Source organism: Myxocyprinus asiaticus, chromosome 19 (genome assembly GCF_019703515.2).
Source record: "Myxocyprinus asiaticus isolate MX2 ecotype Aquarium Trade chromosome 19, UBuf_Myxa_2, whole genome shotgun sequence".
NCBI classification, from domain to species: Eukaryota; Metazoa; Chordata; class Actinopteri; order Cypriniformes; family Catostomidae; genus Myxocyprinus; species Myxocyprinus asiaticus.
In genome coordinates this window covers 17,992,556-18,012,189 of record NC_059362.1, presented here as the reverse complement: position 1 = coordinate 18,012,189, position 19,634 = coordinate 17,992,556, and the positions used below count along the sequence as shown (strand labels likewise).

The window sequence follows — 19,634 nt, the reverse complement described above, 5'->3', positions numbered from 1 at the left end:
ACTGGATCAGCTAAATAGATTTTCAACAAAACTATCAACTATCATACATGAACAGTACCAGCTCTATCCAAGTAGAGTTTATAGATATATACACATATATACACTACCGTTCAAAAGTTTGGGTTCACTTGCCTGAAATGTTTCTCATGATCTTAAAAATCTTTTGATCTGAAGGCATATGCTTAAATGTTTGAAATTAGTTTTGTAGACAAAAATATAATTGTGCCACCATTTTAATTGATTTAATTACAAAACTAAAATTTTATAGAAAAAAAAAAGTTTTTGAAATGGATGAATTAGACCGAATAATTAAGAAAAGCAGCCACGAAGTGCCCAACATAGATGGGAACTCCTTCAATACTGTTTAAAAAGCATCCCAGGGTGATACCTCAAGAAGTTGGTTGAGAAAATGTCAAGAGTACATGTCTGCAAATTCTAGGCAAAGTGTGGCCACTTTGAAGATGCTAAAATATGACACAGTTTTGATTTATTTTTAATTTTTTTAGTCACAACATAATTCCCATAGTTCCATTTCTATTATTCCATAGTTGTGATGACTTTATTATTATTCAAAAATGTGAAGAAAAAAAAGAAAGAAAGAATGAGTAAGTGACCCTAAATTTTTGAATGGTAGTTTATATATATATATATATATAAATAAATAACCAACAATCATCTCAGAGTGATCTCAGAATGAGTTTTATGTTAAGCACTGATGTGTATACACCAGTGTAATAACAATGCTAACAGTCACCAATGTAATTATTAAAGAATGTTGATACTACTACGAGCATGATGAGACATTGTGATTAATTTCCATCAAACAAAACAAAGTTGGTGTCAATAAGGTTAACGTGAGATGAAACAAAATCACATTAAAAAGGACTGTCAGTGAGAATGAGCAATAAAATGTGCATAATTATAGGTGCTGTTACTCATAAGGACTTGTTTGTTTACTTGGAAATGTATTAATATTTGTATGGGTGAGAACATCCACTCTTTTTGATACATGGAAAATTCCCCCCCCCCCCCCCCCCGTCACATACACACACCCATATCCCCCCCCCCCCCTCCCCCCCTCTCACACACCCATCTGTGTGACGTTAAATTCCTCTTTTAAACCCGCAAGGTAAGGGTGTGGGAGAAACATGATGAAGAAGTTTCTCTAAATTGTTCCGCATCGATCTAATGCTCCTTGTCTTCCACCATAAAGCATCGATAACACTCATCTTGCCCCATCTGGATATTAAAATTTTTATAAGCAGGGGGTGACAGAAGCAGATCTCAGGTGACCAGGAAATAAAGTGTGTTTCTCCGGCCATGGCCCGGCGTATATCGCCTGCTGTCGCTTTTCTGTTTTGTTTTGGATTATCGGTAAGTATTTGCATGTTTTAATATGTATCTGTAGACATGTGTTCGTAATATATGCCACTCCGTTTTTGTCTTTCGGCCTTTAATGTATTTGAAAGCATGATTTCGGGAACCGAAACTATTGTTATGCGTCCAGCGCAATATTGATACTGCTTGCTGTTGTATATGTTTCGCGGTTTGTTTTCTTTGTTTATTCTATTACATGGATAAGCGTAATAATAATCATGTTCGTAAAGATATTGTGAAAGTGAGTTGGGGAAGCGGAGGTCTGTCTGCCTGTAACCATTGAAATGCCGGAGGGGAAATCACCTCTATTGTCCAACCCCATATAAAATTTTACCATGGGAAGCATTAGTCACCACGTTATGCAATCTATAAGTTACTATAAATTCAATACCACTGTGGCTGCGTGGCCAACACTGTCAAAAAAATAATAATTAAAATGGTATTCTGAAAGTTTGTATACTGTTGAGATATACAATATTACAGTAATTTATGATGGATTTACACTTACAGTAGTAACTATGGTATATTTCTTGGCGAAACTATGATTACCATGGTAAGTTTGTTTAAAGTAATTTCAGAACAAGCTCTGTCTGGTGTAAACTACAGCAGTCAAGCTGGATCTGCAAGACTTAGCTTAGTAGTCTATTCATTTTTAGGTATGTTGAAATCCCCACCCTTTGTCACATCAATCAAAAGTTAATGGTTGTCATTTCTCTTGGCCACAATACTTAAAATCTTTCAATTCAGAGTTTTATTAACTGCAAAGGAAGTGTATTCTCTGAAAATCTCTTTACTTTGGATGCTGTATATTGGCAATAAGAATTAACAAAGAATTGAATCTCAGTAAAGGATTTCAATGTTTACTGCCTTATCACTATATATAGTGGGTAGAGATGTACTTAAAGAGCACTTCAAGCAGAGCACAGCAGTCTCTGTGAGTGCAGGCAATGTCTACACACTGTGTTCTTGTTCTAGACTAGAGGGCTTAGTTTTGCCTGTTTCTCAGTTGTGCCCTGTAGCAACACGCTTGTTCTTTTTTTATTATTATTATTAGTTTGATTGTTTTCACATTTGTTTTTGATATTTTGCAAACACGATGTTTGTGTAAACACTCCATACACATTGTGCGAGTATTAGAGAGTGTTTAAAGTATTATTCTGTATTCAATACAAGTTAAGGTCAATCAACAAGCATGTGTGTCATAATATTAATGACCACAAAACATTTATTTTGACTTGCCCCACCTTTTCTTTAGAAATCTGGGTTCCAGTGAGTCACTTACAAGTGAATGGGGCCAATCCATACATGTTAAAATGTTCACTGTCTCAAATGTGTAGCCACAGGACGTAAACAATATGTGTTAACATGATTGTAGTGTGATAAAAAAGGCTTACTAGTAAAGTTTTACTGTGTAAAGTTAAATCCATTTTTCCATGACGTCATAACACAGCAACCCTAAAAATGCAGATTTAAACTACTTTACAGCTCACATAATACACAAGTTTTAACAGAAGAATGAATGTGCTTTTTTAAAATGATAAGCTTCACATTTCTGGCTTTAAACCCCTTCAAAAATTGGCCCCTTTCACTTCCATTGTAAGTGCCTCACCCAGATTTGTGCTGTTTTTAAAGAAAAGGAGGGACAAGTCGAAGTAAATTTTTGTAGTAATCAATATTATGCCACAAATGCTGTCGATTGAGCTGAACTTGTGTTGAACCTGGAAAATTACTTGAAAGTATGGTGTAAAATAGGCAATTAGATGATAAAAAAGGCTAGTAGAATCTTCCACTTGGATTAAAATGTACAGAATTCAAAACTTGCCAATGAAAAAATACTCATTTACAATTACTGGAATATGCAACATTTTTTGCAGATATTTTTCTTATAAAGTATATAAAATGAAACTATTGATTTCTTTCTTACTGTTCACTGCCTAGTTTTAAGCACTTTGCATTTCTGCAGTACAGTATGTTACAAATTCAAAGGTTTGTTTTTCCTTTTAAAATTCTTCTATATGATATGTGGTGAATGGGCCTTTAGTCTTTTATTTGCCATCTTTTTGCAAACCAACTCAAGAGCACTGAAAAACAATTTTTTGTTGGTTTTACGCTAATCAATTATGGACATCATAATGAAATGAGTTTCCTTATTGTGAAATGAAAATGTAGGCTCTACTTAAATGTTTTGTGTTGCATAAACCCAAAGGAATTAAGTTAATCTCTCTTGTTCTCTTTTGTTCAGTATGACAAGGATTGTGCTGTTGTGGGTCTACTGATCCTCAATAAGTCTATATGCTGATCATTCTTCAGTCTTTGCTTCATGACTAAAATAATTTACACATATTGTTCAGCAAAGTGCAGTGTTGTAAATCACCCATCCTCGAACTAACCATTAGCTTCACTCTTCTCCACAATGGTAACCTCTGAAAAATAGCCACCATGACAGATACTTCTTTAAATTCCAACATAACAGAACATTAAACTCTAACAAGTATCCTACTTCTTTAATTTTGTGTAGAAATACATTAACATAACACTTAATTTCAAAATTTATTCTCCCAATCCAGTCTCATGCAAAGCATGCTGGGAAATGTAAATCCTCTGTCCCGTTTCAGAAATACTTTGATGCAATAAATCTTTTTCACATAGTCCCAACACAATTGGATTAAGTAAACATAGTTGGATTGTACAATTAAATTAAGTTGAGAACAAATGCTATAGAATTGTGTTGGATTAGCTCAGTTTAATTAAATAAATTGAGAAGGCAGTAAAAAAATTATGTCGAGTGAACACAGTATCCATTGGAAGTCTGAATCAATTTGATCATTTCATATTAATGTAATGATATCACTTTTTTATGACTATGTTGAATTTTACTTGGACTTTACAAAATATAATTATGTTCTCATCTCAAACATAAATGTATTAGGTTGATTTTAAGTGTATTGTTGTAGTATATTCAATAGCACTGCTTTCCATTTTTTTCAGTGAGGTATGCATGTACCAAACCTTATTTAATAACCCTTAATGTGATGTCTCCATAAATCACCATAAACACTTGTAGCAGATCTGTCAAACTACAGAAGCTCCACACATTAAAATGCATAAAATGCGTTTTTGAGATTGAAAACATTCAAATTACATACACATTATTAAAAATAGCATTCAAGAAAGGTATTTACTTAAATTTCCACAACTGTGTGTCTGCACATGCTTTATCTTAATTGTTTGTGTGGTCTGGTTAAGGTGATCTTAAGTTGAATGGAATGCATGATAGCTTGGGCTAAATATTTATTCATCTTTTTAGATTTTTGAAGTAGAAGTTTAACACAACATAACACATATTCTGACACCATGTTTAAAGTGAATTAAAGTGACGATTTCTTTACAGTTCTTTTTCTGCAGTTGCTAATCTTTTTAGGTTTATATAAATAACTTTTAACACACCGGATCGCTGTTTCACTGGCCACCTTAATTTAAAAAATGTTATGTGTCATTCTCTGTATCTGTTGATATGAAGCATTTTCACTAGGCAAACCAACAAATATAATGCAAGAGCAATGCTCTCTCTCTCTCTCTCTCTCTCTCTCTCTCTCTCTCTCTCTCTCTCTCTCTTCTCCCATTATGAAGGATAAAGCTGAGAAAACATAATATGTTGTATTTCTGTCTTCACAAAAGCTGCATTTCTGTTTCCCTGCAGCATGTGTTTGAGGTGGAAGGAAGATTTCAACCCTCTGTGGCCCTCCACAGGCAAAAGAGAGAATGGATCATCCCTCCCCAAATCCTAGAGGAGAATGTAGATTACACCAAGAAAGAATTCATTGCAAAAGTAAGCCTTTCTCAGCATTAAACATGTGTAGTTAAGAGATAGTTCACCCAACATAAAAATTCTGTCATAATTTTCTCACCCCCATGCTGTTCTAAACCCTTATGACTTTCTCAATTCTACTTAATCAACTATGGTAGATGTTAGGCAGAATGTTAGCCTCAGTCACAGTTGACTTTATTATACAAAAAAAAAAAAAAACGCCATGAAAGTAAATGGTGATTCAGGCTAACATTCTGCCTTTTTTGTTCCACAGAGGAAAGAAGGTCATGCAAGTCTGAATCGAGTAAATGATGACAGAATTTTTATTTTTGGATATATTAACCCTTTAATACTCTTAACATTGAACAATATATCATGAATGTAAAAAAATGACAAGAAATGAATCGCAGAGATACTTGCTGTGTTTGAATACATTATGTTAAGACATGCATTTCTAATTTATTTAGATTCGCTCAGATAAGGATGACTTCCAAGGGAAGAATGTGAGGTACTCACTAAAGGGCGTTGGAGCAGACCGGGAGCCATTCAATTTATTTGTGGTGAATCCTGAAACTGGATATGTGAGAATAACAGGGATCCTTGACAGAGAGCACATCCAACAATACAATGTAAGTAAAATGGGCACGATGATTATAATAATGATGTTGATGATGATCAGTGTTGGGTAAATTACTCAAAAAAAGTAATCCAGTCTCAATAAAGCTCATTTGTTATCTTTGGAGTGAGGGGTTTTGGAAAGAGGGGACATGGCTAATCCAACGGATTATTTTCATGTTTTCTACATAAATAATACATTATACATTAATAAGCATAAACCTTAATGTACTTAAAAGTAATTAAATTATTTGAAAGTCAGTAATTGTAATCGGATTACAAGAATACAATTTTTTATGAATTACGCTACTTTTTAAATTAAAAAAGTAACTAGATTACAGTAACAAATTATCACCCAACACTGGTTTTAAATTTATTTTACATAAATAATATTTTTTGAGAAATATGTGCAACCCTAGTAATGTACTTAAAAGTAATTTAATTGACTTCAAGTAACTGTAATCTGATTACAAGAATTTAAAATGTCACACTACTTTTTGACATAAAAAGTTGTTAGATTACAGTAATTAATTTCTTTGTAATCAGATTATACCCAATACTGATGATGATAAAGGTGGCTTTTACACTAATGCTTACTGATAATGGTAATTGATCATACAATTAACCTTTTTTAACTTTCATAGCTTTCAGGAATAGCCACTTTTTCAGATGGTACAGTTGCAGAGAATGAAATTGGTCTAAGGATAAAGGTGAAGGATCAGAATGATAGTCCTCCAGTTTTTGGTCCAGTGGTCATTGGTTCTGTAGATGAGCTTAGCCCTCAAGGTAACTGATTTGACACCATCCCTGAAACATAGCAACAGGCTCCATGAAGCATGAAAATACTCTCATCATTTACTTGCACTCATGTTGTTTCAAACCTGTATGACTTTCTTTCTTCAGTTGAGATGTTAGGTAAAATGTTATCCTAAGTCACCATTCACTGTCAATGAATGGAAAAAAGATGCAATGAAAATGAATAGTGGCATTCTGCCTAACATCTCCTTATGCATTTTACAGAAGAAATAAAGTCATTCAGGTTTAAAACAACATGAGGGTGAGTAGATGATGACAGAATTTTCATTTTATGGTGAGCTATACCTTTAAGAGAAATGTGACTTGAAGATTGAACAATACACATAATGGTAGGAGCAGCAGAAAATGCCTAAAATTGTTGAACTTACAGGTACACAAGTGATGACGATTGATTGCTCTGATGCTGATGAGCCAGGAAACCCCAACTCTCAAATCAAGTATGAGATTCTTGGCCAGCAACCAGAAGGGCAACAAATGTTTACAGTTGACAGTAAAGGGATAGTCCGTGTTAACAGTGCTAACCTGGATAGAGAGGTGAGAGGTCACAATCAGGTTTAGTTTATGCAAAAATGGAAATTCTGTCATCAACGTCAAATTGGTTTGGAACAACATAAGAGTGGGTAAATGATGACAGAATTTTCATTTTTGGGTCAACTTTAATGTAATTAAAATGTAATGTAAATGTAAATATAACTACATGTTAGCCAGTGTGTGTTTCTATTATGCAATGTGTAACATGATATTCCATAGTATATAGGGGTAGCTGACATGAAATACTTTTGGAAAGTTGACATATCCTGCAGTGTGACATGCTAAACTTTAAACAGCAGTTTGCTAATTTTTCTATAGGTACCAATGTATGCATGCATATTTTATGCACTCAAATTTAATGAAAGACTACAATGAATATTTGTATTTTTAAAATGAAAAAGTTATGGCAAAACAGCTATTCAAAATGTTGAAAAACATAAAAGAAATGGTGACAAGTTTCAGGACATAAGAGATACACTTTCCCTTATACATTCATATTAATTTTAACCTAAAATCTTGATGTTAATTAAAAGAAAGTCCTTTGACAAGTTATGCATTATTTACCCAGAGACACCACATGTCAGTGCTTTTAAATAGCTAACACTTCTTTATTTACAGCTGTTATCATGTACCAGTTTTTTATGTAGAGTCCAAATGTTCCACCCCATGTGGGTCTTTATTTTTTCAATGTTTACATGAACAATGCAGGGATGTGTACAGACACAATGACTGTTTTGTTGAGCAAATAGAGCAAATGGATTGCACAAATTATTCCACCTTTTTGTTTACACAATATCTCTCCCTGCAGAAAGTTGATCAGTATATTGTGATAGTCAAAGCCTCTGACCTAAATGGAGCTCCAGGTGGCAATGTTGCCACAGGGACAGTCACAATCAAGATCAATGACGTCAACGATAACGTGCCTACATTGGAAGGCCCTGTAAGTTAATATCTACAGAGTTTTAGTATGTTGTTGTTGCAGTAAAGTGAATGCTTGGAATCTGATGGTTTAAAATTATTCACTTTCCCCTTCTCCTTAGTTTGATGGCAGTATTGAAGAGAACACACAGAATGTGGAGGTGATGAGATTTAAAGCAACTGATTTTGATCTTCAGGACACAGACAACTGGGTGTCAAAGTGCAATATTGTTTCAGGCAATGAGGCAGGATACTTCAGCATTCACACTGACCCCAAGACCAATGAGGTCATCCTGATGCTTGACAAGGTTTGCAGTGTTTTTTTACTTTTGGATTTTTATTTTTCATTTCAAATTTTTTTTTGTATGGCACTTTTTACAATACGCACTGTTATATCATTTAAAAGAAATAGTTAACCCAAAAATTATAATTCTGTCATAATTTTCTCACCTTCATGTCGTTCCAAACCTGTATGACTTTCTTTCTTATGCAGATCACTGAAGGAGATGTCGTATGAATATCAAAGGCATTTTTTTTTGTTTTGTTTGTTTTTTGTTTTTTAAAACAATGGCAGCGAATGGTTAAAAAAGCGTAAAAAAGGACCCAAAAACCAAATCATAAAAGTTGTCCATGCATTGTGTCATATTACAAGTTTTTGGAAGACAGATGTAGTCAAGTCTTTATACAGTTTTGGTGAGAAACAACCAGAAATTTAAAGGGATAGTTCACCCAAAAATAAAAATTATCTCATCATTTTCTCACCCTCATGCCATCCCAGATGTGTATGACTTTCTTTCTTCTGCTAAACACTAACAAAGATTTTTAGAAGAATATCTCAGCTCAGTAGGCCCATACAATGCAAGTGAATGGTGATCAGGCCTGTGAAGCTCCAAAAAGGAGATAAAGTCAGCATAAAAGTAATCCATGACTCCTATTGTGAAGCGATCCAGTTGGTTTTGGGTGAGAATAGACCAAAATATAACTCCTATTTTCACTGTACATCTTCCCATTGCAGTCTCTTGGTTTCATGCTCGATTACACTTCCCAGTGATTGACACATGCACAGAGCACTAGATGGCACTGTAGGAAGTGTAATCGAGCTTGAAATCATGATTGCCAAGAAGACTGCTGTCAAGATGTACAATGAAAAAGTAGTTACATTTTCTTCTGTTCTCACTTAAAACAAACTGGATTGCATCAGAAGATATGGATCAAACTACTGGAGTCTGATGGATTATGTTTATGCTGACTTTATCTGCATTTTGGAGCTTCAGAGGCCTGATCACCATTCACTTGCATTGTATGGACCTACAGAGCAGAGATATTATTCTAAAAATATTCATTTGGGTTCTGCAGAAGAAAGAAAGTCATACACATTTTAAATGGCATGAGGAGTAAATGATGAGAGAATTTTCATTTTTGGGTGAACTATCCCTTTAAGTCATATGCAGGTTCACGCGAGAACTTTAGTTGTTTAACAACAAAACTTCTTGCAAGAACATGCGTGCCACTTTGAACGAGCTCCTCTAACAAATTCAAGATTTTCACTGAAAAATTTCTTAAATGTCGGATTGTTTATTTTATTTTATTTTGTTTTACCAAAACTTATCGTATGCCTTCAGAAGACTTTTAATTTGAACATTGTATTGTGTTCTGCATAAGAGAGAAAGTAATATGGGTTTAAAACAACATAAGGGTGAGGAAATTATGACAGAATTGATTATTTTTAAGGTGAACTATTTCTGCACCACTGGTGTCACCAAACAGAATAGCAAAAGTCATGATTTCAAACAGATTTCCCTATCACTCCCCCCATCTGCCATTGGTTACACATACAGATACAGACATACAGATACAAATAGTCCTGCCCCGAACTCATTATTTAGATTACAGGAAAAGGTTACTCATTATTTACAGGAAAAAGTACAGTATTTTAACATGGAAAAAAATTGCACACTTCAGCATTTTGAACATTTTGAATGAGAGTACACTCTCAGCCATTTACCTGAAGAAAGTGTCTAATGTCCATTCTTCTTGCAGCCTGTAGACTATGAGGATATAAAAGACTTAAACCTTGGCATCAGTGTAGAAAACAAAGCACCATTTCACTCATCTGTGACTGGAGGACAACAAGGAATAAACGTGAACCTTGGGGGCGGTGGTGGTGGAGGAGGAGGAGGAGGAGGAGGAGGAGGAGGAGGAGGAGGAGGTGGTGGTGGATCATTTACATGGTTGTCAGGCATTCCGATCTACAGTGTGAACGTAAAGGTGAAAAACCAGCCAGAGGGACCCAAGTTCATTCCCCAAACAAAGGCCATCCCCATCTCAGAGGATGGTAAGACATTTAACAAGAAAAATATCATCGCAACGTACCCGGCCACTGATACAGACACTGGAAAGGAAGCTACGAATGTACGGTGAGTTTACACAGAAACAGTTCTGTCCAAAAAAAGTAATTAAATGCAGATTTATTTTAATATCAGTGAGAGATAGTCTGAACCAGCTATGTTCTCTTTTCATTCAGGTATGCTAAAGGATATGACCCAGATAACTGGCTGACCATTGATGATAAGACTGGTGCCATTAGACTGAACAAAGTTCCTGACCGCGAGTCTAAGTATCTAGTCAACGGAACTTACATTGCCAAGATTTTCGGCATAACTAATGGCAAGTTTCATTCATGAAACAAGTAATGAGAGAAAAGTCATTGATTTAAAAAAAAAAAAAAAAAAAATAAAAAATGTAGGGCAGCATTTCTAAATGAACAAAAAAAAAAATCTGCTAGATCTGTAGTGACTTAGTAGTAGTTATTTTCACCACCTAAATGTGCGATTATTGATTGGATCGACTCTAAATTCTGATTTTAGGAGCCATAAAATGTTGATAAACACATACCTGGGCTACTTTACTTTGCAATTCTAAATAGCCTACAGGCTGAACTATATTACTTGGTGAAATAATTATTTATTCTGATTATTAATATTAATACATTTTTTTATTTATTGATCATTGATGTCTTTTATCATATTGCTGTAGCCGCCATTTAATGAAAGTGATTAGCCACTCAAGGCCATGCATGTTGACCATTGATTTATTTTCAAATTATCCTTTCAATGTGTGGCATTGTTCAATATTTGGTTTCAGAGTTAAATAATGTGACAACAGGCCATAGTAGGTACATAACCTGTCCTGAAGGTGGCGCCACCTTCACATTCAACAGTAGTTACTGAATAACACTAGGCCGATTGTGTATAAGCATTTGACCATCTGCTTATAATTTATTTTATATTATGTGGCGATATATATATTTCTCTTAAAGATATATTTTATTTTGTCATTTTTTTGTATAGATATGCCTTCTAAGACGGCAACAGGCACTATTGCCATCCAAGTAGAGGATTTTAATGACCACTGCCCCACTTTGTCAAGCGAAGTCCAGACTCTGTGCACTGACAAGGACGCTGTCTTTGTAACTGCAGTGGATGAAGATGCCCCACCCAATGGAGCTCCATTCACATTCAGTGTCCCAGAAGATACTAAGGGAAAGTGGACAGTTGAGCATTTCAATGGTATGTGTGTCCAGTTACTGTGTGATGACCCACACAACCAACCACCAAAGCTTTTTTGGTCCACAATAGACTTCACTGATCTGATCATTTAAGCAGGTTTTTGTTACAGGGTTGACTAAAATAAAATATCATTGATGAAGAAACAAAGTTTTAATTTATGCCCCCACAGCTATACCAGCACTATAAAAGCCTAAACCTGTTTGAACCAGCATGGATATTTTTGCTGGTCTAAGCAGGTCTTTTTAGCCATGTTGACTAAATAAAACATAACTTTTAAGTTTCGAAACTACTGTAGGCATTTTCCCATTTATCAAAATATGGTCAAAATATGAATAGTTACTAGTCAGAGATCTTTTAAACAGGATGTTACCACTGACTTTGTAGTTAAACTCTCTGTTCTTGTTCTCATCAGATACCACTGCTATCTTTAGGGCCCACGAAAAGCTGTGGCCTGGACAATACGAGCTTACAGTGGAGGTGAAGGACCAGCAAGGGCTTGCATGTCCAGAAAAACAGAAGCTGCCAGTGGAAGTGTGTACCTGTACAGGCCAGGGTGCTTGTTCCAGAACAGGAACAAATGGAGCTAGGAAGAGCTCCAGGTTTGGACCTGCTGGAATTGGCCTGCTCTTTCTGGGACTTCTTGCGCTGTTGCGTAAGTTATATGAAATTCATTAAGTATTCTCCAGTACCTTAAAGGGGTGATATCATTGTATTTATTATCAGATTGTTCCATGAGGTCCACCTATAATATTAGTATTAGTATAATGTTTTTTCTTGCACCAAAAACGGTCATCATTTAGTTTTCTATGGCCATTTTCCACCATCTTTCTGGCCCTTAGAATTCAATGGAGCTTTTTTTTTACTGCTGTACCTTTAAGAAACAACCCTTCACATGTGAAATGAGCAACAGTGCTGCTAAGACATGAGCTGTGGCTTTGCTGTCAAAAACGGTTAAAAGTCAGTCTGAGAAGTTCAGGGATCTTGTTAAAAATAAACTTCAGCCACACTTTCTTAACATTTGGAAAATAAGAGCATAAAGACTGATAAACTTTCTATCATTTTACTCTTATATCATAGGTTCTTCTGGTGTTTAGGAATAATAGTATCTATACTGCTTCCTCCGTATTACCTCACTGTGACTGGGTGGGCCAAGTTGTGGACACGTAAATGCGGGTGGTAGTTTGCATGAGTTCATAAAATTGTGGAAGTTCAGAATGAGTCATTTTTTCAGCTTAGTTTTAATAAGTGCACTTTTTGTGCTGGGGAGGATGTTTTGAGTTAATGTTAAAGTAAGTTTTCATGGTACATCTCTTTTATTTCAAAAGATCAAGATGATGTGGCCCCTCAGATATTTACTCATTACAAACCTCAGTAACAGTGTTGTTAATGTTTGCTTCTTAATAATCATTCATCAATCAAGCAATTATCAGACATATTATGTTGATTATTATAGTTTGGTGTTAAAATAAATGAATTTCTCCACTGTTACAGTCATCCCGCTTCTTCTGCTGCTCTGTCAGTGTGGAGCAGCTGGAATGGTAGGAGCATTCACAGAGATGCCCTTTGACACTAAAGAGCATCTCATCTCTTACCATACCGAGGGCCAGGGAGAGGACAGGGTAAGAACTTTAACTGTTTTACATAACATAATTCATCTTGTTTTTAAGATATTTAGACTTTTTCTGAAAAACAAGACAAACATACACAAAAATTATTGTTTTGTAGAACAGGCACAAAATATGATTAAGATGTTAGTATTGCCATTAGACTTTTAACTCATTATGAATAAATAAAACCCTTCTCTCTTACAGGACGTTCCATTGCTTGCCCCTGCAGCTGAGGTTGATGGACGGAATGGCTATAAGATAAAAGAGGGTGCAAGTGCTGTGCCGGGTGGTGGATCCATGAATGGTGGTGGTTTTATGTTTGGTGGAGCATCGGGCTTCCGGGAGTCCTCTTACACAATGGCTGGCCATAGCTACAATGAAATGGAAATGAACAATATGGAATTGATCAGGAATGGTACCCTTGTGTCAAGAGAAATGGGTGGCGATTTTGATGGGATGGCCATAGCTGATGTGTTCTTGGATGAATACTATTCACAGGTTTGTATATATCTATACATTGAAGTTATTTACATAAATATGTGTGTGTGTGTGTGTATATATACACAGTACTGTGCAAAAGTCTTAGGCACTTGTGAAAAATGTTGCATAGTGAGGGTGTCTTAAAAATATCATACAAATTCCAGTAAAGATAAAAAAGCTAAATCAATATTTGGTGTGGCCACCTTTGCCTTTAAAACAGCACCAATTCTCCTAGGTACACCTGGACACAGTTTTTCTTGGTTGTTGACAGATAGGATGTTCCAAGCTTCTTGGAGAATTCACCACAGTTTTTCTATCTATTTAGGCTGTCTCAGTTGCTTCTGTCTCTTCATGTAATCCCAGACTGACTCGATGTTCAGTGGGGGGCTCTGTGGGGCAATTCCATCTCTTGCAGAGTGCCTTGTTCTTCTATTCTAATCTTTTCTATTTGCAAAAGTAATGTTTGGGAGTCTAAAATGTATTTTTCCTATTGACACACTAAAGCTAAAGATATAAATAACCATCTTAAGACAAATGGTTTTGTGAAACATCTTAAGTGCCTAAAACTTTTGCACAGTACTGTGTGTGTGTATATATATATATATATATATATATATATATATATATATATATATATATATAATCACTGAGAACTTTATAAGGAGCACTATGGTCCTTATAAAGTGCCCGACATGGTCTTCTGCTGTTGTAGCCCATCCACCTCAAGGTTCAACATGTGCATTCTGAGATGCTATTCTGCTTACTACAATTGTACAATTGAGTCAGAGGTGATAAAAATGAGAAATCTTTAAAAAATCAAGTTTTAAACACGTCAAGTTCGTAGAAATGTAATCTTTGAGTCCATGTTGGTTTCACATTTTTTTTCAAAATCTTCATAGCTTTTTAAAAAAAAAAGCTTTAAGTGTCATGTGATGTAACCATCAAGTAAAGGGTATTAAAATACTTTCCTTGCTCCTTGAATACACGCAACATAATCATTCATTTCAAAAAAGTTTTCAAACCTATTTTTCGAGGTGATTTTGACAAATATTATATTTTTAACAAATATTATGAATTTTTAAATCACGAAAATCAAGAGGTTTTCTCAAGTTTACACCAAATGACCTGAACAACATGTGCCTTTTCATAAAATGAAAAAAAAAAAAATCATTTTTTAATAATATCTAAATCGAACAGTCTGGGTGGTCTAAAGGGGTGTACTCTGTTTTATTTTTTATTTGATTTTTTTGTCACATAACAACAAAATGGCTACCTACATGCTGGTTACACCACATGACATATTTGAAGTTTTTCAAATAAACATATTATAAAATAATAATAGGTTTCAATGCTTATTTTTTAAGAAATATTTATTTATTTATTTATTTTATTTTTATTTTTTGTCAAAAAAGAGCCACTCAGTGTGCTATTGATTTTCTTTTTTTTTTAATGATTTTTTTAAAATTTATATTGCAATATTATTATTTACATTTCAATTTTTGATGTGGAAATAAGCGAATATTCGAATACAGACCAATCTCTGGATATAGAATAATACATAACATAGACTATGTGTCCAGTCATTTCCTATTATTTGTGCATAATCTGATTAATCACCAGCACCTAAATAAAAACCACCACCACTTTATAAAACTAAATACACCCATATGAGTGTATATAGTCAACAATGCATACATGAAATTTATATTTGTTATATATGCTCATATGTATTGCTCAATGTGTGTTACAGAAAAGCCGGGGAATGGATGATGGATTTGCTAAGAATGATGCTCTGGTCTATGATTATGAGGGAAAGGGCTCTCCTGTTGGCTCTGTTGGCTGCTGCAGCTTGCTCGAAGATAACAATGACTTAGAGTTTCTCAATGACCTTGGGCCAAAGTTCAACACTCTTGCTAAAATATGTGGAGGTAAAAAGGTGACAACTGTGGAATCTGCTCCTCTTCCTCCCCCTCCAAAACCTGTTGTGGAGGTGATGACTACATCGACCAGTGGGAATTTCTCCACTAACAGAGTTGTTTCTTCAAACACAGTGAATATGGCTGCAAATGTTGCTTCATCATCATCTACTCATGTAGAGAACGTGCTTATCACAGAAAGCCGCCCTGCAATGACTGCCAGTGTGCAGCCAGCTCAAACACTCCTTGTTCAACAGCAGCCAATGTACTACATGATTGAGCCACAGCACAGCACTGTAGTCCTAGCTGAAGGGCCAACCATGGGACTCGGACAGAGCATGTATGTGCTAAACAATGGCAACATAGCAGCGAATACCCTGAATCGGGGTGAGAGAATGGTGGTTCTAGACAGGGTTGGATCTACTCAAGCTCTCAACCCTGGGGTGGTGCATACAAGTAATTTGTCTGGATCTCAAGTGGTGATGGTGGATGGGGGTTCACAGAGCAGTCAAGTCCTTCAAGGGACATTTCAGAGAGGGATCGTGGGATCTCAGGGCCTCATGGTCATGGAAGGACAAGGGGGCCAGGTGATTCAGGGGTCCCTTAGAAGAGGTGTATCCACTCATGGAGGATCTCAAGGTGTCCTTTATGTAGAGAATAAAGGAGGATCTGGAGTTGTCCAGGTATCTCCTCAGAAGGGTCTGGCCTCTACTGCAGGGTTAATTCATGGTAACATTGGGTCAAGTGGAGCATCTGTCCAACTTAACCAAAATGCATCACAAAAAGTTGTTGTCCAAGAGAGAAAAGTTGTAACATCGCAAAGTATCAAGTAACAACACAACACTAGTACAGTTGTAAAAGTGTTACAGAGATTTGAAAATTATAAATCAAGTCTTTTGAAAAACAATTATCTTCAAAATGTTAATTGTATTACTAATATTTGAGCTCATGCATGCAAATAGTTAGAGCATTTTCTTGTCAACACATGTTAGGTTATGGTGAATACGCAAATCGATGCTTGCAAAACTGGATTCCGATGCCCTTGAGCATTCCTCACTGTATGAGTAGTTCATATGTCCTATATATGATATCCATATATATATGGGGATGTTGTTTTTTGCATATAGGTTGTATGTGAGTGTGTGCGTTCAGTACTGTTATTTACAGGCAATATCTCCAACAGTTACAGTAGCCCTAAGGCTGTTCCAGTGAAGTTTATGCAAACTCAGTAATCTCAAAATCTATTTTAGTAATAAGCATACATGAGGATAGCTTATTAAGTGCATTAATATAAGCAGAAATCAAGTCAGATGCTTTATAGTATCCAGAAAATGTGTGATAAATGAAGATTCATAAATCTTTTTTTTGGTAAAAAAAAAATTACAATGTAGGTTTCGGCAAGGCATTATACTTTCTAAAAAGCATATGGCTTACATTTTTATATTGTAAGACTTAATTTGTTTCCTTTTGTTTTGTTCCACTGTGCGCAACACTTGTAAGACATTTTAAGAATAGGTCTGTTTGGAAGCTTGTGGTATTCTTTTGCACTGCTGTTGCCTTTAATTAAATACACAGACCAAACTCACATTCTAAGCAATAATGCTGATAAGTATGAAATAAGTTCTAAATTCTTTAGAGATGTGGTGTTGGGCTGAAAGATAACTTTTGTATTGACAGCTGTTCTTGTTTGATAATAATGGTTATTTTTCATTTATTTGTTTGTTAAAGGGGGTGGCGGGGTTCCAGCTTTAACAGAAATGGACTCATTAGCTGCAAGTACGGCATCACTTTTGAATGTGAAATATAAGAAGCTTTTTCAGGAGTCTTACTTTTTGTAACCACTTCATTTAATTTGTTGTGCACATTCACAAAAATAAACATATATTTTCTACTAAAATTATTGAAATATATTGTAAGGCAGCATAAGACTGTTCAATGTTCATTTTTGTAAATGTTTCATATGCTTCACTTGTGGGAAAAAAAATCTAATAGACAATAAAGTTTTTTTTTTAAATCATCTGTTTTAAATGATACATAATTTTAGCATATATGTCTGTGGATAAGTATCAACAAATACTGGAATCTGTGAGATTCACAAAGCAGTAATTGAAGGAAAGCCAGCTATTCCTGAAACTATTTACTGAATGCTAGCACACAGGTTTAGTTTCAGAGAAAGCCAATAGATGGTGAATATTTGGAAAAAAACATTTTTTTTGGTTTGTTTTTAACAACAACAAAAAGCTATATGAACATTATGAACATTATCAGTATTGCCCAGGAAAAAAGATACAGTTCATTGAACCCCCGTTGACCATTTGTGATAACATTCCCCAATAGCAGGGTACTTTGTCACATTAACTTGGTTAAGCTGACCATGGAACCTGCCATTAAACAGCTTATTATTGACATTTGAGCTAAATTTTAAATGTAAACAATTCCGGGAAAAAAAATCATAGAACATATATTTTTTTTTTTACAGCTGATATACAAAAATATCAAACTATATGTTTTGGCCAACAAATATTGTAATTCCTAAATTAAAATATTGAAAATGTATATTAATTGTGTTATGATTGTGTTCACATTCATATTTACCTAACAGCTATATAATTACAAAAATATTATATTGACTATCCTCCAAATTATTTAAGTTTGGAGGATTGAACTCACACAAAAAAAATTAACCCAACCCTAATATTTTAAATATTAGACTTAATATTATCTAAATATTACATTTTGAATAAGAAATTTAAAACCAACATGCAAAACCACTGCTAGAGAAATTTTTTTCTCATTTGACTTTTCATCAACTTTACAGTTAACCTTACAGTTACTGGTTCCCTGTTTGAAAACTAGCAGTATCCCCTACAATGTTATGAGCCTCCGTGTCAATTTCTAAAGCACAAAATGCCAAGTGGCTCTTCAGGTGGCTTATAGCTACTTTGTATTATGTTATCAGTTGCTTGCATCATTTGATCCAGTTCATTTTATAGATCTAAACATTTATGCATGACCAAAATAGTTACAGGTATATCATATACCACAAACAGTGGGGTTCAAAGTCTCAGTCCACTGGTAAAAGTGCAATACATACAGTACATTTCTTTCATTACAAATTATTTTATCAGCATAACAATTTGAGTGAAATGTTTTTTCCTTATATATGTTGCATGACCAACACCTCAAAATGTACGTTTAATTAAGGGTGTTTACTACAACTAATTTTCTAATTTATTTATTAACAGAAATTTCAGGATTTCTTAGTTTTTGGTATGCCCTCCATTTACTTTAATGACAGCAAATAGTGCAGAATCTTAAAAAAAAAAGTCCTAAAACCTTCTTAGGTTAAACATTTGATTTTGAATCACAAATAATTTGTAAACCCATTTGTGACGAGAGCAAAATGCTGCATATGTCGTCATTTTATTTGTATAGCGGTTTTCACAACACACATACACCATATGGCCAAAAGTTTGTGGACACCCCCTTCTAATTAATTAATTTGGTTACTCCATTCAATCCAGTAAAAAAAAAATCTTAATGTTTCTTTATGTAATGGCTTGGGCTTTATGTGCTTCTAAATTTGTGGCAACTGTTTGGGGATAGCTCTTTTCTGTTCCAGCATGACAATGCCCCTGTGAACAAAGTGAGGTCCGTAAAGAAATGGTTTACTGTGTCTGACGTGGAAGAAATTGACTGGCCTGCACAAAGCCCAGACCTGAACCCCACTGATCACTTTTGGGGTGAACTGGAACAGCAACTGTAAGTCAGGCCCCATCGACCAACATCAGTTCCTGACCTCACTGATAGCCTTGTGTCTGAATGAGAGCAAATTCCGGCAGCCATGTTACTACATACAGTATAGTGGAAAGCCTTCCCAAAAGAGTGGAAGTTGTTATTACAGCAAAGGGGGAAATTGATGCCTAAGGTTTTGAAATGAAATGTTCATCAAGCACATATGGTGTCCACAAACTTTTGGCCATATAGTGTAGTTTCA

The 19,634-nt window shown here is 35.0% G+C and overlaps 1 protein-coding gene across 1 annotated transcript; it reads left to right on the top strand.

Annotated features, from left to right (window-relative positions):
- The first annotated feature begins 1,133 nt into the window (after positions 1–1,133).
- Positions 1,134–17,654, top strand: LOC127410375 (desmoglein-2-like). The gene is made up of 14 exons (XM_051645607.1): positions 1,134–1,374; positions 5,078–5,206; positions 5,653–5,814; positions 6,445–6,586; positions 6,987–7,150; positions 7,956–8,087; positions 8,188–8,373; positions 10,106–10,482; positions 10,590–10,732; positions 11,416–11,634; positions 12,047–12,286; positions 13,126–13,253; positions 13,446–13,739; positions 15,472–17,654. Exons 1-14 carry the CDS (start codon positions 1,321–1,323, stop codon positions 16,468–16,470), a joined length of 3,369 nt encoding a protein of 1,122 aa, XP_051501567.1. The 5' UTR covers positions 1,134–1,320; the 3' UTR covers positions 16,471–17,654.
- The last annotated feature ends 1,980 nt before the right edge of the window (positions 17,655–19,634 follow it).